This window comes from Sceloporus undulatus, chromosome 5 (genome assembly GCF_019175285.1).
Source record: "Sceloporus undulatus isolate JIND9_A2432 ecotype Alabama chromosome 5, SceUnd_v1.1, whole genome shotgun sequence".
In the NCBI taxonomy this organism is placed as follows: Eukaryota; Metazoa; Chordata; class Lepidosauria; order Squamata; family Phrynosomatidae; genus Sceloporus; species Sceloporus undulatus.
This window is the reverse complement of record NC_056526.1, coordinates 62486351-62504840: the sequence shown is the minus strand read 5'-3', so window position 1 is coordinate 62504840 and position 18490 is coordinate 62486351. Positions and strand designations below refer to the sequence as shown.

At 41.9% G+C, this 18490-nt stretch overlaps 1 protein-coding gene across 1 annotated transcript in view; it reads left to right on the top strand.

Annotated features, from left to right (window-relative positions):
- The first annotated feature begins 4522 nt into the window (after positions 1-4522).
- Positions 4523-18490, top strand: part of ARID2 (AT-rich interaction domain 2) — a 119371-nt gene continuing 105403 nt past the window's right edge. Inside the window, 3 exon segments of the mRNA XM_042468106.1 lie at positions 4523-4912; positions 5116-5209; positions 6665-6762. Of these exon segments, the coding sequence (XP_042324040.1) occupies positions 4821-4912; positions 5116-5209; positions 6665-6762 (284 nt within the window). The 5' untranslated portion in view covers positions 4523-4820.

Genomic DNA, 18490 nt, shown 5'->3' with positions numbered 1-18490 from the left:
CACAGTAAAATACATCCCATTATCTCCCCCTTCCTAAAAAAAAACAAATCCACATAATTACAATACAGCAAACATTAAAAGAATCAAAATCAGTTAAAACAGTCATAACAAGATTTTTAGACACCAAAACCATGCCAAATGGGGATTTCACCCTTTCTTCCCCATCAAGAAGATGACCCCAGACACCATTCCTACATCTTTATCTCTCAGTGTTCAAGCTGAAGCTGCAATCCTGAAGTTGAAGGAAGAACACCATCTTAAATTTTTTAATCTCCCGGCATAATTTAGTGCCTGGCATAAAAGGCAATATGGATTTCCTCGACAGGCCTGCTGCTGTGGAGACTATAATGTGTCATTGATTTTTTAAACAGGGCTCTACTAACTTTGGTTATGAGGCCTCAGAATTGATATTGTGATGAATATCAATAACCAGGAAGGCTGGGATCCCTTCCTGGTTATTACTTGGGACAGAAAGGTGCCCTCACAACTATCCAGAATCCCAGCTCTTCTAAGGGAAGGACACAAGTATCCACATTACCATACAAAAAGTAACCATACCAGTGACAGCTATTAGCAGGCACTCATCTAAGAAATGTACTTTGTTTTGTGGGCCTATCCTCCAGTTTCAATAGGAAAAGAGCCATGAGTGAGACACATTAATTTGAGCTCCCAAGAAGAACAAAACATGCATCTGAAGTCCCATTTACCCCTCTTTGTTATGTAGATAAGCCTCATTGCCTGTTACCTTGTAGGGACAAAAGTAAAACATTCCCTTTAAAAGGCATACTTATAGGTTTAAAATTCGGACTAAAGAGTCAATTATGACGATGACCAAGTTCTCTTTAGGTTTCTCCTTGCCCTTTCCTTTTTTTGAGGCTATCTCTGGTCCAAAACACACTGCAGAAATAACCCACTTTAACTGCCCTGGCTCAATGCTAGGGAATTCTGGGAACTGTAGTTTGGTGAGACATTTAACCTTCTCTGTCAGAGAGAGCTGGAGCCACAATAAATTACAATTCCTAGGATTTCCTAGCACTGAGCCAGGGCCGTTAAAACGGTCTCAAACTGGATTATTTCTGCAGCGTGTTTTGGGCCACAGTTTCACCAACAGTGCAGTCCTGTCCTCAGTATCTGTGTGGAAGCAAGGGAGCTGTTGCATCTTCTTTTTGGTCAAGTGTGTATAGGATTGCAACCTTAGGAAATGTGGGTGGTGGGGTGGGTGTCATGCAAGGCAGTCCATTATTAAATGTTTGCTTGCTTGCTTGCTTGCTTGCTTGCTTGCTTGAACTTCAGTGTTAGGTTTAAATATGACACCAGAAATTATAACAACTATAACATGGCTATATAACATGAACAGAATACAGGGGGAGAAAGAAAAAAAATATCTGCAGAAATGGGGCAAGTCTTACCAAGTGGCATCAGCATGTTTCTCATTTGATTATATCTGTCCTTTTCTACCTGCCAAGCCTAGACGTTCTACCCTTTGAGCCCCCACACATTCCTGTCTCCTGTACACACACATTTCACTCCCTTTCCTGGTAGCTATAATCCCTCATGGCATCTTTCACGGCTCCTACAAATCGCTTCTTCCACCACATAATTTCCAGATTCAGGTAGCTAGGCCCGTAGCACTCCGGGTGCACAGAACTACAGAACTGCTCTTTGAGAAATCCCAGGCGCTTTCAGCCTACATTTTGGATCAGAAAATCCAGCAGTGTGACTGTTTTGGTTTGCTAAAACTAGCTGCGGAATTAATGGAATTCTCCCCTTCTGGTATTCCATAATCTCTGACAGGCTGAGAAACAGTGAAGATTCGTATTATAAACTACAACAACGCATCAAATATATGAAGTGTATAAAAATGATATTTGTATATGAGGTCTAGGTACACTCTTAAAGGAGACCTGCTGAAATCAAGGGAACATGAATTAGTCACGACCAGCATAAACCTCATTTGTGCCTGCATGTGTCTAAGCATGATTAAATCTGGATTGAATCCACAGTGACTTATAGCAAGAGAGGTTTTTTTCCCCAAGGCTTCCCCTGCTCCCTCCTAGGTGGTACTCCTTGATAACATTACTGTTATGGGATTAAACTGACCCAGTTTATGGCAGTCTTGAGCCAGTAAGGCGTAGTGGTTTGGATGCTGGACTAAGGCTCTGGAGACTAGGCTTTAGATTCCCCCATTTGGCCATGAAAACCTACTGAGTGACCATGGGCAAGTCACAGTCTCTCAGCCTCATAAGAGGTCAGTGGCAAGCTCCCGCTGGACAAATCTGGCCCGGCAAACCTCGCGATAGGTTTTCCATACGTTGGGAACAACCTGAAGGCACATAACAACAACAACAGAGATCCCATCCTATCCTTTTCTTGGTCAGATTTATTCAGAGTAGTTTTGCCACTGCGTTGCTTAGGCTGTGAAAGTGTAAATTGCCCAAGGTCACCCTGTGAGTTTCTGTGACAGGCAATCCTAGTCAAAGACTGAAACTGCTAAACCAGGTTGCTTCTCTTGATAATTAAGTGTATAGTATATTTCTAGTGTTTTGTGTATGATACACTATGGTCCAAATCACACTGAAGAAATAATCCAGTTTGAGACCACTATAACTGCTCCGGCTCAATGCTAGGAGATCCTGGGAACTGTAGTTTTGTGAGACATTGAGCCTTTTCTGTCCGGCCATGATTACCTAGCACTGAGCCAGCAGTCTCAAACTGGATTATTTCTGCAGCATGCTTTGGACCTTTGTTACTGAGACAAAATTCCCATAATGTAGGCTGGTATATGCCCCCCACCTCCATGCTGCAGATGGGTTGAAGTTGTTAGAGGCTTGCCTAAAATCAACTGAATCCACCACCACAGAGGTGGCTTCCCAGTTTTGCCACTCTCTTACAGAAACTACATCTACCCACAACGACCAATAAATATTTTCTAGGTGGCTTCTGTTCTCATTCATTATCTTTAAATTCACAACACTGCATGGTTTGGGTGCCTCTCCCCAAGTCATCTGCTCCATATAATTTTTAAACCTCTCTTTTCCAGATCACCTTGAACTGCAGGGGTCAGGAACTCTCACAAAATTACCTTCAAGTCATGCATAATGGAAGCTTGGAGGGGGAAATGCATCTGTTTAATAGACAGCCAAGTTCACTCCAATTCAGGGCTTGATACTGACATGTTTTTTAAGTAAAACTGCATTACAAGATTGCCTTTCCCCCTTTTGAAGCAACACAGCCTCTGTATTCCTTGTTTCTTTTAATTGTAATATTTTTTACTATGTTTCATTGTTGCAACTGTTGCAATCTGCCTCGATTCCCTTGGGGAAAAGGTGGAATAGAAATACACTTATAGTATTAATTATATTATGGCCACACAAAAGATTCCTTTTTCTGGAAAAAAAAGACTTTCCAAAGTTTTATTTTTTATAAAATATAATATTATAAAATAATACAAAATATTATAAAATATAATATTATAAAATATTATAAAATATAATATTATAAAATATTATAAAATATAATATTATAAAATATTATAAAATATAATATTATAAAATATTATAAAATATAATATTATAAAATATAATTAATTTGTATTTATAACGCGGTTTCATTGTTACAACGTTGCACTCCGCCTCATTTCCTCGGGGGGGGGGGAACCTGCGAATAGACATACCGCCATCTTCATCGCCACGCCAAAGATCCCTTTTCCTGAGTAAGAGTTTCCAAAGTTTTAGTGAGGAGGAGGGAACCATTCTTCCCTCTGCTGCCCCTGACCCTGGCAGAGCCGGCAGTGCAGTCGCAGCTCCCCTTCTCCCTCCAGAAGCCCCGGCCTCCCTTGCCTGTATATTTCCTCCTCTCTCTCTTTGTGTGTGTGAAGTTTGCGGCACATTGCAGATGAGCCCTTAGCCGCCAGAGGAGCCTATTGTTCCCCCGCCAGGAACTAGTGCTCGCTGGCAAAGCCTGCCTGGGTCTTTTTTTTTTCTTTCCGAGAGAGAGAGCGGCCTTGTGCAGTGCCTCTGCCGGCCTGTAGGTCGCGCTGTGTCGCGCTCTCGCCCAGGCAGCAGCACGGCGGCCTCAGATCTTTTTGTCTGAGAGAGAGGAGAAGTGAATCCCGCCGCCGCCGCCGCCGCCGCCGCTGTACAGTGTGTATGTGTGAGTGTGTGTGCGAGTGTGAGAGAGAGGAGGAGAGAGAGAGGGGAGATTTCTCCAGGGATCGGCGCCTGTGACCCACTCACACACACACACTGCCAGCCAGTCCCTCGCCCGGCCTCCCCTCACCCCCCTTCCCGCCCCCACCCTGCCACAAACACTAACCCAATTCATTGTGTGGATCCAGCACCATGTTGAGCCTCATCATGTGCGGGCTGCTGCTGCTGCTGCCTTGCCTGGGCTGAGAGAGAGAGAGAGAGAAACAGAGAGAGAGAGAGGCGGGCGGCGGCGGTGCCCCTCTCCCCCCCCTCGTGTGTGTGTGTGTGTGTGTGTGTTGTGTCCCTCTCTCCCCCGGCCTCCCTTACCCCTTTTAAACTTTTTCTTCCCCCTTCTTTCTCTCCCTGCTTTAATTTTCTGCGAACAACAAGCCCCTCTCCTCCTCCTCCTCCTCCTCCTCTCCAATGGCTGATCTCCGGCCGAGCGCAGGAGCCTGGGTCTCTTAAAAGGCAACGAGGAGGAGCCGCCGCCGCCGCCGAAGCCGCCGAAGCCTCTGTTGTTGTTTTGCCGCTGGATTTTTTCTTTTATTCAGGAGACAAAAAGAAAGCTTATTATTCTAATATTTGCAACCTCCCTCCTCCTCCTCCTCCTCCTCCTCCTTCCCCCGGACGAAGATGGCACACTCGGCTGGGAAGAACCCCCCAGACCACCGGAGGAAAGGGCTGGCTTTCCTGGACGAGCTGCGGCAGTTCCACCACAGCAGAGGGTAAGGAGCAATACTAATAACAACAACAATAATAGTAGTAATAGTAATGGGGGGAGATGGGGAAGGGGTCGGTGGAAAGGGAGGGGGGGAACAGGGGCCCGATTTTATACACCTTTAACTGGATTAAAAATAAAAGGGAGGGAGGGGGGACCCGGTCTTGACAAGTTCTTGGTCCATCTCTCCTTCTCCTCCGCTTTTGGCAGGTCGCCTTTTAAGAAGATCCCGGTGGTGGGTGGCAGAGAGCTGGATCTCCACGCTCTTTACACCCGGGTCACCACTTTGGGCGGCTTCGGGAAGGTGAGTAGTAGTAGGAGTAAGAGCAGGAGTAGGAGCACTAGTAGTGGCCCAAGTTGTGGGGGGCCTGCCCTGAGGAGGGAGGGAGGGAAGGACTGGGGGGGGGCTTGTGTCCCCCAAAAGCCGGAATGTGTGGTTCGAGGCTGGGAGGAAGGGAGCAGGAGGCAGAGGGCCGGTCGGGGCCTGGTCGGGGAAGCCCTGGAAAGGAGGAAGGGGAGTTCCATGATGGCCTGCCAGTCCCTTTCCCTGAAGGGGCCAAGCCTGTCTCTGAGGGGAAATATGAATAAGAGGGGAGCTCTCCTGCTGCTTCTGCCGGCGGCGGCGGCGTCTTCGGAGCCAGAGCCGAGAGCAGTTTCCCTGCAACTCAAAATTAGCGGGCATGTTTTCACATCGATAAATCGGGGACGGAGCCTGGCCGTTTGGGGGAGGGAGGGAGGGAGAAGGAAGGGGGTGCCCTCGGAGCCCTTTCGCCCGGGAGGAGGGAGGGAGGGAGAGACTAGGCACACTCGTCGCAACAAAAGGGGCCAAGCCGAAGCCAAGAGCCATCTTTAAAGGCTTCCAGGCTAAGGACGGAAAATGGTAGGCCTCAAAAGGAAGGCCTCTCTCGGTTAGCGGCGGCGGCGGGGAAAGAGGCCAGGGCCCCGGCTCCTCCAGGCCTCCCTTCCGCTCGCAGGGGGACTGGGCGACTAGGCTGCAGCCACACGGCAGGAAATAACCCGGTTTGGGCCCGCTTTAACTCTATTTTGGCTCGAGGCCGTGGCATTCTGGGAGTTGGAGTTTGTTCTGGGGCCCAGAGGCCCACGACAAACTCCAACTCCCAGAATGCCATAGCCTCGAGCCAGGGGCAGTTAATGCGGTCCCAAAGCGGGTTATTTCCTCCAGTGTGGATGCAGGCCTTCGGGGGGGGCTTTCTCAACAGGCCCAGGCGACCTGGGGGCTCCAGTTTGGGGTTATTGCTCAGGCAAAGGGAGGAAGGAGATAACAACAAAAAGACACACGGCCTCTCCACACAGAATCATAATAAACACACACACACACACAGACATATATATACATATATATATATATATATATATACACACACATAAGACATATGTATACACACACACTATATACAGTGTATATATATATGTGTGTGTGTGCACATACACATAAGACATATGTATGCACACAGACACACATACACACACACAATATACACACACACACACTTTTTGTCCTCCTCACTCCCCCAGGAAAGAAAGGGGAGGAGCAACCCATGGAAACTGTGTCAGGGAAGGCAACCAGGGAATCCCAGACTCAGCCGAAATAAATGAAGGTTTCCCCTTCCTCCTCTTGTGGTGGGTCGGTTTGTGTGTGTCATGGCAGGCTTCTTCTTGTGGGGGATGTGGATGTGCGTGGGCTTGGTTTATTTTTGTGTGTGTGTGTGCACATCTCCCAGTGTGTTGTTTTTGACAGGTCTCGGAGAAGAATCAGTGGGGAGAAATCATAGAAGATTTTAACTTTCCCAGAAGTTGTTCTAACGCTGCCTTCGCTTTAAAACAGTATTACTTGCGGTAAGTGTCGCTCAGCAGGGCTCTTGCAGCACCAGTGTGTTGGCCTTTGGAGGTCTTGTTAATTTTTTGGTTGTGCAAAAAAAAACAATCTCCACAAAACCCATTTTGAAAGCCTGTTTGATCTCAAAAGTGTGTTTGTGTGTTTCCCCCCCTTCCTCTTTTGGGCTGTGATATTTCTGGATTTGCTGGTTATTTTCTTCCCGCCACCATGAAACTCTTCAGGTGCCCAGTGTGTACAAACAGCAGTTGTAACAAGCTGCTTCTTGGTTATTTGCAATTGTTGTCATAGTGAGGCGATTCATATGGCTTTAGACCTTTATTTATTTCGCCATGATGGAATGGCCTTGTTTGCTTCGTTTTAGAGATGGGCTGTGGATTTGGACAAGTGTGTATTTTTATGTGAACAAGAGATTTACCATTTCCCCCCCCCCCCCTTTCAAAAGAATGCCATTGCTCAAGCTATGTGTTTGGTTGTGTATAAATAGAGGAGAGGCTGCATTTTGTTTTCAATTGGTGACTATTGAAATACTGTATGTTGTGTTTTGACTTTAGGAACCCTAATTCATAATTGATTTTGTGTATTCCCTGGTTTTGAGGGCCTACTTGTTTTTTTGTTTTGCATTGCTTTTAATATGGCTGTAGTATAGGCAGTCTACTGGTTTTGTGTTTGCTTGTTGTCTGCCAATAAGGAATGGGTGTCCGTAAATAATGCAGCAGCCTATATTTGTAGGTGTGTTTCAGTGCTTATATCAAGGGGTCTCTTACGTTTGTGCATTTTAGATATTATAAAATGAAATGAAATCTTTACTTTCTGTGGTTGATAACATGGATTTAAGATGTGAACGTTCTCATTTTTCTGTCAGTGTAGATAGGCTATTTCCTGCAAGTTACAATAAATGTAAAGCCTGTCTCTTGGAGATTCAGCTCTCTGAATTAGCATATGTGATTGCACAGGTGCACTTGCTGTTGGTTGTCCTAGACTGACTTCCAATTTGAAGCTGTAGAGTTCACTGCCACAGTATAGAAGTGGCTATTGAGTTACAGGGACGCCTGGAAATCCTTAGGCAAAAGCAGTTGTAATATACATTTGTAATATGTATTTTTGTGAGTTTGCCAAAATCTGGCTGTAACAACATTCTTTTTAAGCATGTATGGACACCTGTAATTCGCATATTTACATCTAGATGTTTTGGAGGCGGGGATAACAGATTTTTGAGAATGTTTTGAGGCATTTTGTCAGTTTGCTAATAAGGATGCTGGTTAAACCTGAACCATGCCACACACTTGCCTTGAAATCTTATATTAAAGTTTTCTCTCTGTTTATCTGAGGTTAAAATGATACTGCAGTCAAAAGTATACTGCAGAGTTTAGTCCCATTGGGGCTGCAATCCTATACCCAATTTCTTGGGTGTAAGTTTCATTAAATTCAGTAGGATTTATTTTTGAGTAGACATAAATATGACTCCATTACAAACCATGGGACACAAGCATTCTGTATTCTTAATATTTAATTCAGCATTGCTCCCCCCCCCCCCAATTGAAAAAATTAGTTTTGTGTGGATTTTGGTTAAACCTCCTGTGCCTGTGTTTATCGGTAATTTTAAGAGGACCTCTAGGAAGAGAAGATTTATAGGACCCAAAACAGATTATATATTCAGTTACTGAGTTTTTAATTTATCCTACACATGTGGACTTAGGAATACTACCAAAAAATGGTGATATCTTTATAAAATTCATATGATTCCCCCCCTAAAATGCTTTACAAAAATCAAATTAATTCTTCATGACAGTGTAAGCAAAGTCATAAAAAGCAAGGACAATTGCTCTTCTCAAATTTATAATGTCAATCTGGCAATATATATATTTAAAGTTTGAAGAATCGCTGGTTTTTCGTTGTGGTCTCTGTGAATCACATGAATGGCCCTCCTCAGGAGCAGGAAAACACATTTGTGTGAATTCAAGATGACCACTCAAAGAACTACAGTTACAGGTAAGCAACCTGTCCTCCTTCATAGTGATCTCTGTGAATCACACAAATGGGTTTTCCTGCGCCTGTGCAGAGCCATTTGTGTAAATTTACAGATGACCACTTGAAGAACTTCAGTTACAGGTAGGCAACCTGTCCTTATCATATTTTGGAATAATTCTAGCTAAAGAAACATGTAGTTCATACAATTGTTATTTATAATTAATCATCATGTATCCATAGTGCCAGCAACTGGAATTTAAACTTCAGGGCCTGTCTTACTATAGTGTTGCCCTCCCCACATTAGATATATAGTATTGTTCTCGATGATGGCTGTGCCTTATGCTTTTATATATGTGTGCGACTTAGGACCATGGTGAATGGGCGTGCATTGGTCCATAACAGGAGAACCTTTGTTTTGAGAAATTACTCATGAGAATTTGGAAATGGTTTCAAGAGGAAAACCCTTTTTTCTTGTTGCTGTTCTGAGCATCTTTGAGGCAACTTTCCAGATAAAGGGTTTTGCAATTTCCAGGTGTACTGAATCAGTATGCTTAACACCTACAAGCCACAAGGGGACTATACCAATCCCTATGGCGATTGCTGCTAATCCAGCCAGACTAGTAGGATCAACCAAGGTTCAAGTAAGTGGCTGCAACTTGCCACTCTGCTTACAAGTATCTCTTTTCTGGAGATATTTTTTCACATCTCACTGTGCCACAGCCATTGAAATTTACTGTAAGTACATTGGCTCTTGAATCTTCAAATGTGCTTACAAGATGATATTAGTTGTGGCCATTCTTAATGACTTATAAGATGGCCTTCACAAACACATTGTAAGTACACTGTGATGATACTGTACATGCATAGGCTGACATTGTCAGCTATTTGGGAATAGAAGGCGGTGGCTTACATGTGTTACTGGTTTCCCCAAGGAGGCACAGGCAGTTTCTTAGGGAGCGCAGTGGAGGTAGAGAGCGAAGGTAACAAAAGGAAAAGGGGAAAGAATCATGACAGAAATACAGGGAGAAAGATACCTCAATTTGTAGTCATACAAGTAATCCTTTAAAATTGTCTCTAGGACCCTGTGAAATACTGATCAAAACTATTTGTGATCAGTTGCCTTGAGTGAACTTTTAAAAAAACAGGATTTAATTTTTTACGAGATTTATTAATTACATTAAATTCATAATACAACAAGCTCAGTGAAGAGTAGTATTGGATTCATATATGAGATACTAGGTGAACATTCCTGCATAGTTATTCTTTACATTAAGTGATTCTAAACCAGCTGCTACATGTAAGCAGCATGTATACAAATGTTGTCTTGAATGTTCACAGAGTAATCAACTAGTTGCCTGTGGAAAATTCAACATGAGTGCAACTGCACTCTCTATCTTGTCTTTCCCAGCAACTAATACATAGAAGCATAGTGCCTCTGATTCTGGAGGTGAGGTGTAGCCATTCTGACTAGTAGATATCAGTGCCTCTAACCACAATAAATTTATTTAACTCCTTTAAAAAAAACTGTCTAACCTGTCAGTCATAATTATTTCTTCTGGCAGTGAATAACTTATGTGAAGAAGTATTTCCCTTTTTTCTGTTCTGAATTTTGCAACAAGTTCAATTTATGCGGGGGATGGTGAATGTAAGACATTGGCTATCATGGATGTTTAACCTACTGATTCTACTGAGGTGTCCCCAGGATTAATTGATGGGAAATTTCTGATCTGATGCAGTGACTAACTTAGGCCCCATACAGACAGGCCAAAATAAAGCTGCTTTGGGTCACTTTGAGGTATGCTGTCTAAATGATGCATGAGTCCTAAGAGTCCAGAGGCCATGCCAAAGCCACAGTTCAGTCCTAAGGACAGGAGCGTGTTTTTGGCGTGGCTTCCGGACTCATAGGACTCATGCATCATTTAAACAGCATACCTCCAAAGTGACCAAAAGTAGCTTTATTTTGGCCTGTCTGTATGGGCCCTTAGTTGTACAGAATCATTTTTGTAGAAGTTGATACACAATTACTCTGGCCTTTGGTATTTTTGGTTAAGGTTTTACTGTGGTAGCTGAGGAAAAAAATTGTCCAAGATCTTCCAAATATATCTCAAGGTCATTTGGATTGATCCAAATAGTTATGTGTTGTTAATCAATGTAGACCATGGATGGAGAATAGATGACCTTCCAGATCTTGTTGGATTTCAGCTCCCAATCATCCCTCACCAATGCCTGTGCTAGCTATGACTGGTAGGAATTGTAGTCCGATAGCATCTGTGGAAAGTGATATATTATGTAACATAGCAAGAAAAGATATATATGTGCTCTGAAATAAATTTTAAAATATGTTGTGTGGAATAAATGAAGTTTACTGTTAGGTGAAAAGAGATGGTATCATTGTGAACTTTCTTGAGGGATGTCTTACAATTGGTCAGATGTTCAGTATATTGGTAGCACAGTGGGCCCTTCCCTTACGCGGGGGATCTGTTTCAGACCATCCAACGTAAGGGGAATTCCACGTATGCTTGAGCCCCATTGACAATGGGGCTCATGCACATGATGGCAAGCCATGGCTTGCGTGCCATTACCCCTTCCGGATGCTCCGAGGCTTCTTCCGGCTCAGGCTTCCAGCGTATGCTGGAATTTCAGCATACATAACTGTATATCTAAGGTGTTAGTAGGATTAAGAGCTAGCTAATCAGAAAACATAAGTCACATTTAGCTAAGAAGATAGTGGCATGTGTACCTTAAATGCACCAATCATAATATAACTTCTTCATGTGGTATATTTCTTAATTTGAAATACTGTATATACTCAATTAGAAGTCAGCCTCATGTATAAGTCAAGGGCAACTTTTGGGGCCAAAATTATGAATTTTGCTATGACTCATGGATAAGTCGAGGGTAAAATTTAGGGACACACAGCAAAGGATCTAAAGGATGAAGCAAAGCAAAACAATGGCAAAGAGCTTACAGAATTTCAGCATACATAACTCTGCTTACTCTTAGGACTGAATGGATGAGAAAGTAGAGGGGATCTGTGCTTCACATGTATTGCTTTTCACCAGGATATGGTTACTTCTTTTAAATAAGAATTAACATACATTACTTACTGGTACATTAACCTGTGAATAAGTCGACTCAGGTTTTTTGGGTCAATTATTTGAACTAAATTTCTAGACTTATACAGGAATATAGAGAGTAATGTGTAAAGTACATACCGAGAAGGCAGTGACTCTCTTTTTCTCTCTTTTTGTCAGGGATGGGGTGCAAGATGTTCTGCAGCCCACCATCACTGGGATGTTTGTAAATAACGATTCTATTTCCACAGTTGCTGAGATAGTTTCCTGTGGAAGTTTTTTAGGAGAGTTAAGTTTGTTGAGGAAGTCTGAGGTGTCCTTTAAAAGGCTTGTTTTGGCAACAGTTATGAAAAACAGGGTTTCAAAAGGTTTTGTGGGTATCTTTCTCTTTATAAAATCTTCTGTTCAGAAATTAAGGTGTGTCATCTCAAAATTAAGATTTTTGTAAATTTTTTTAGCATGAAAATGCTAGCTCTTATTTTGTTGTCATTCCTCGATACACTTTAGCATCTGTCAGACAATCCTGTAGTCTCAGCACAGTGGCATCTAGTTTACAGCAGTGCAACATCAGTACTGTATATAGTAATCATGATCCTATGCAGAATTAATAAGAAACCATAGCAGGTTTCTTGCCTAATCTCCGCAGCTGGTGTCACCACACATGTTCCATAAGCCAAGCACTTCCCCACAACCCAGACCAAACTCTGGCAAGAAGAGTCCACCAATAGAAAATCGATATTAATTCCAGCATAAGCCAATATTTATTCCATCAAGGAGATGGATTACTTTATGCAACACACAGAGGGTTAATAATCATATTTTTGCCTTCACAGTCCAGTGGAAAGGAAGAACAATGGATGAACCTCTCAGAGAGTTGTCTTGGGAGAAGGCTAGGCCAAGGGTTTAAGGCCTATTGTCTTCCAGTGAGACAATGGAAATAGAAAGAGAGTTCTCCCAAGTAGAGAAAATCAAGAAATTCAAAAACTGCAGTTTTACAGGAGGTATGTGCGCATGGGCGCACACATGCTTGTTAACTTAATTAGTTACAAAATGAAAATGTGAAACAGTGTAAGTGTGAATGGGGAATGGTGGAATATAGGCCAGACTCTCATCTTGTATATTTGGTAAGCAACAGTTGTATTGGATACAAAAATAGATTAACATCCATATTGGATTCTAGTTTCTATAGACCAGTCCTTTCTCTGTGAAGGCTAAATCCCATAGAGTTGACCGTTTGCCAATCAATGGTAGGCTGAAAAAACAACCAATTGCATGAGTTCACAGATGACCACACAAAGAACTACAGTTACAGGTATGAAACCTGTTCTTCCCTAGCCCCCAGCTCACAGACCCAGTCACATACATATCTTAGGAAAAAGAGTGTTGCATTATAAGTCCTAAGCTCTGTGCCATAAAGGTTTCCCTTACAGAAGGTCTCAGACATAAACTCTATGTCCGATCACTCTCTACATAACGATCCTCCTTCTCCCACATTAACACTGCTGAGAAAGCCAACCATAGGGATGACTTCATGGCCCGTTGTTGGCTATCATATAGCCCATATTGTATTTTCCATTGCCAAGCTACTGCATATTGTAAATATTTCATTGGTTATCTGGTTTGATGATTATGCCATGACAGACCTTGTTGATCGTACTTCTACCTTGTGCTGACTGATGGACATTGCTTCGCCTGCAAGTAATTGTGAGGCTCCTGAGATACTGGAAATAGATCTTGGTACTCTCATTGGAATTCAAGTGACCAGAAGAGCAGAGACATGGCAGATAGTATTAACAGGAAAACCTTGGCCTCCATTCCCATTCAGAGTATCCCCGAGGCTAATTGAAGTCTGAAAGAAATAGGGTACAGGGGCCAATGCTCTGTCTGCCAACAAATAGCAGCTTTGATAAAGTGGAAGCCTTCATTTAACAGCTCTTGTAGTGAAGTGTGTGTTAGAACAAATGAATAGAGTTGCCAACCTTTTTATCCATGAAGGCTGCTATGCTTTTGTCGTTGGTGTTGTTGCATAACATACAGTGGAGTAACACATGTTGTTTACCTCATTGCTTCATTGTTTTGCTGGACATGCTGTTGCCTGTTAGATATGTGTCCTCTAGCTTGAAAAGCTAGAGGAACCCATTTAAAACATGAACGCTGGCAGCTCCACAGAGGAACAGCCAACATTATACTGGTCACTGGTGTCTTCGTAGCACTAAGGGCATTGTTTCATCTGTACCTGTTAAGGGCTGTTTATTGAAAGTATGAGAGACCCAAGGACAGGAGGAATAACAAGAAAGTGTTGTGGCACTTCAGCGATTAAGATATTTATTATGCTCTAAGCTTAAATTATAATAAATTTTTTAATGTTTAAGGTACCTTTGTCTTTAGAACAAAGCTGTTCTAGAAACTGTAACAAGGATAGGAATAAGTGATGGCCAGCAACTGTAACACATAGGTCTTTGGCCTTTAGATTTTCATTTGATGGTTCCAGTATGCAAGAGCTTTAGAGAGAGTGCTGCTACACAGGTTTTTCCATTGTCTTTGCTTCAGTCTCTCTCTGACTGTTGGAGGGTAAGGTAGTGACCTCTCTCATGTGGATAGTTGTAGGGGATTTGTATGTCTGTGTGTGCATGCACATGCGTGCACACTCGCCTCTTCTGAGTCCTGGCTTTGATCCTCCAAGAGAAAAGTGATCATGAGGCTAGTAGATGAAATGGTTGCAGGAGAGACCTTGGAATCAGGTTCTGTCTTTCCAAGTAAGTAATCCACTCACTACTGCATCTTCTGGCTCTGAGACACTGCTGCTTGTTATTAGCCAGTACATTTTAGTCAATAAATACTTGTAAAGAGATCAGGCAAAACTTTAGTGGCATTTGTAGAAGTTACTGTATGAATCGTGGATTTTACCACTACTTTCATACCTGTGAGGAACAGTTTGTCTCTGTGTCTTATCTTGGAAAAATGAAGTTCATTATTCTTTTTACATGCAGAGTCCTCAGACAAAGTATATCTAAAGCAGTGATCCCTAAACTGTGCCCTTTAAGGGATTTTGGACTTCAGCCCCCAGAATCCCAGACTATTGGCCAACATGACTGAGGCTTCTGGGAGCTGAAGTCCAAAATCTCTTAAAGGGCACAGTTTGGGGACCACTGATCTAAAGAGTTACAGAAGTGTTAACAATCTGTTTTTCCTATATTGGCATTGGGTTCAAGCTGTTTATGCAAAGCACCCCTTCTCTAGAATTTCCCTTTGTGTGTTCTAAGTGTGCTAGAAAAGAACGATCATGTAACAACCAATGCTGCACATCATGTTATGCATTCTATGGCAGGGTTTGTGCTATAATTGAGGGCATATTCTAAGTTAGAATGAGAAAGGCAGTATGTTTTGGCTCTCCATTGAGTTCAGTCGGGCTGCTCTGATTGAGGTCAGAAGAAGTGAGATTTTGTCTTTTTGTTGGCCTAACTCTATAGCAGCATAGGGACCAGAAATGGGGCAGAAGGGGTTTAGGATTGAGTATGAGTGTGATTCCCCACCAGCATACTTCCAGAGTCACAATTTTTGTTCCCTTCATTGGTAGAATTGTGCTGGGATTTGCTGATGTATCTCGGATGTTGTGTCTGTATCAAGACCTCAGCCGTGGCATATCTCCAGTCACGGGAGATAATTGTTTAATTTGAGCATAAGTTTGTGCCCTTGATATACAAAACATGATGGTCTTAAAGTAAATTAGTCTTTAAGGTCTTCCAAAGAGGCCTGGAGCTTTTTCATGTTACACAGTTATAACACTGTAATTCCACTTTGACTTCCATGGTTCCATCCTACGGAATCCTGAGATTCTCAGCTAGAGAACTCTAGCGCCTCACCAGATTACAAACTCCAAGATTTTGTAGGACGTAGCCATGACAATTAAAATGGAATCATAGTGTTATAATTGTTTAGTATGCAAGGGCTCCAAGACTTCTAAAAATAGCACACATGGTTCTGTACTTAAATGCTTTCATTGGTGTCCTGTTTGTTTCAGACAACTGTTTTTTAAAACTTCCCCCATTGGAAGGTGCTTAGAATAGGAAGACTGATCAAGGTGCCTGCATAATATCACAATCCTAGGTCTTATACTGCTATTTAAGGCAGATGTTCTTGGCTGTGGGTGGGTGCGTGGATGTGTGTGTAATGCAATCAAGTTTTCAGCATGTTGGAAATTTGATGCAATTTAAGCAAACCCGTCTCTGAAATTTCTACACATTCTTGAATGACATAAAGTGATACCTGAAGCAGTGCTTCTTAAGTTGTCTACTGTGGGAGACTGGCAGGATTTCCCCCCTCAGTGTAGCCCATTGCCTATACAAGTGTTTCCTGCTATCTTGGAAGCTTGCCACAGACTGGCTAGCTTGTGGACTACTACTTTGAGTAGCATTGGTGTATAGGATAGCAGATGTAGATTATTTTCTTTCATCACTTTCTTTCATATATATGTGCTGTTATAAATAAACTTTTTACTCTGTCAGTTGGATTATCACAATGCAATAGTATGGTTTTAATTTTATTTAAAATTATATGCAGAAAACTAGACACCCCCAACTTCTTTTCTCAGTCATTAGGAGTCTTCTCTCCCCCCCACCACCCACAAGTTAAACAAAGCAAATCATAATTTTGAATATATTGCTTTGAATTGCCTGACAGATATGGTAATTTTATTATTTGTGGATTTGTAGTAAGCAGTCAAAAGCCAAAATGCCAATAACCATTCATAGACTTTACTTGTCACTGTAGTGATGTGAGTGCCCAGAGCAGCTGTTACTATAATTCCTTTAGACTTTACTGCAGGTTAGATGTTTAATCTTTACTGAGTTATATTAATAAAGTGAATTCCAAATACTTCCCTATGGATATTTTACAGTGTTAATGAAATATTTCAAGGGAAAACAATGAGCTTGTATGTGGATGAGAAGTACAGTTTTACTCTTTGTATGTTAGCTGTTATTTGGTCAAATTTTATTGGCATGGAAGTGTAAAAGTTGGCAGAGTTAACATGTGTGGTTAATCTGATTAGATTGATTTATAAAGATTTGTAATTTATTCATGTATGGCTTGTGGAACTTCAAGTGGGAATAAAAATGTTTTGATGTGTATCTGTTTTTATGTACTAGTCATATATTTTAAACTACGGTAGTCTTTTTAGGAATTACTGATGGGTCCTGTAAATGTGTGTATTGGCACATGTATACAAGCAGTAGTTTGTTGGAATACAGTAGAGTGCTTGGTACAGTACTTGATTGAGTTAATACTCTGTGTTTGGGAATTACATTGTAGTACCAGTCTGTCTTTGGTCTTATTGATGTTCTTAGTTGCCTATGCAAGAGAACATAACATGTTATGCAGTTACACTGGTGCCTTTCTACTGCCATAACATATGCCAGTTAGATGTCATAGATATTTGTTAGGTCACAGCAAAATTCTAGCTAGTGAATTGATAGAGAGACCCTTCATTCCTGAAACAACCCATCTAGCTTTGGACCATTAGCCTGAATTTCTCTCCCATAGAATTTGTGACACAGTCAGAAGGTATGCACCACAACAAATCCTACAGGATCCTAAGAGAGATAATTGTGGTTGAATTAAAGAGTTCCACCCTGTTTGACTGAAACAACACAAAGTGCAGTCCCAGGCCCCCAGCTTCTGGTTTTAGGTTTCTATAAATATTAGAATGGAAGGAATGGCTGACTTTGTTCCTCCCTTAAAGCAGTTTGCATAGATCTTCTGTACCAAAAAAAATGCTCTTCTCCCAACACATATCTCAAAGCAGCAGTGCCAGTGACTCCTTTGCTGTGTAAAGGGTGGAACTGGCTTCCAGCACCAGAGGAAGCAGATGTGAATCTCCTTGTGCTATATATGCTCTCAGTCTAATCCTGTGTTCTGCAGAAGCACTGGGGAGTTGGAAATTTAATTGAAAAACATGAGTTTTTCAAGAGTTTTAGGGCTAGGAACATATGAAATAGGCTATACTGCTTTGTTATAATAAGGAAGGTATTTGGTTTAGCTCAAAAGAATTGATCAGTAAGGACAAACGTGTATTTTAGGCTTTTAGAAAAATAGCCTAAAATACAGCTGTTTGAATTATTGTGGTTAAAATTAGTAAGTTACTATGTGAAATCAAGGACAAACGAGATCATAGTGAGAAGATGGTAGGGAGAGAGAATAGTAAAAAGGAGAGAGCTAAGTTGAGAAAGTTCTGATAAAATTGTTCAGTTAGAAAGATATATTTGGGCTGTTAAAGACAGAGTCTTGATGCTACAGTGAATTCCCTCTTATGTGAACAACCACATAAAAGGCATTGTAGGCCTTTATTATTATGGTATATGAATGAAAAATAGTAGTGCATATTTTAGATTTTAGTAAATTGTTTCTATAACCATAACAATGTGGGAATACATACACAGTCCTCCATATTTTGCAGTTTTGACTTTTGTGGATTTGATTATTCAGATTTAATTAATATGTTCTCTCTAGGAATCTCTAGATCCTGTAGCACACTGGTTCTCAACCTGTGGGTCACAACTCCTTTGGGGGGAGATGTCGAACGACCCTTTCACAGGGGTCGCCTAAGACCATCGGAAAGACGTATTTCTGATGGTCTTAGGAACCAAGACACCACAATTTTATCGTTGGGGGTCACCACAACATGAGG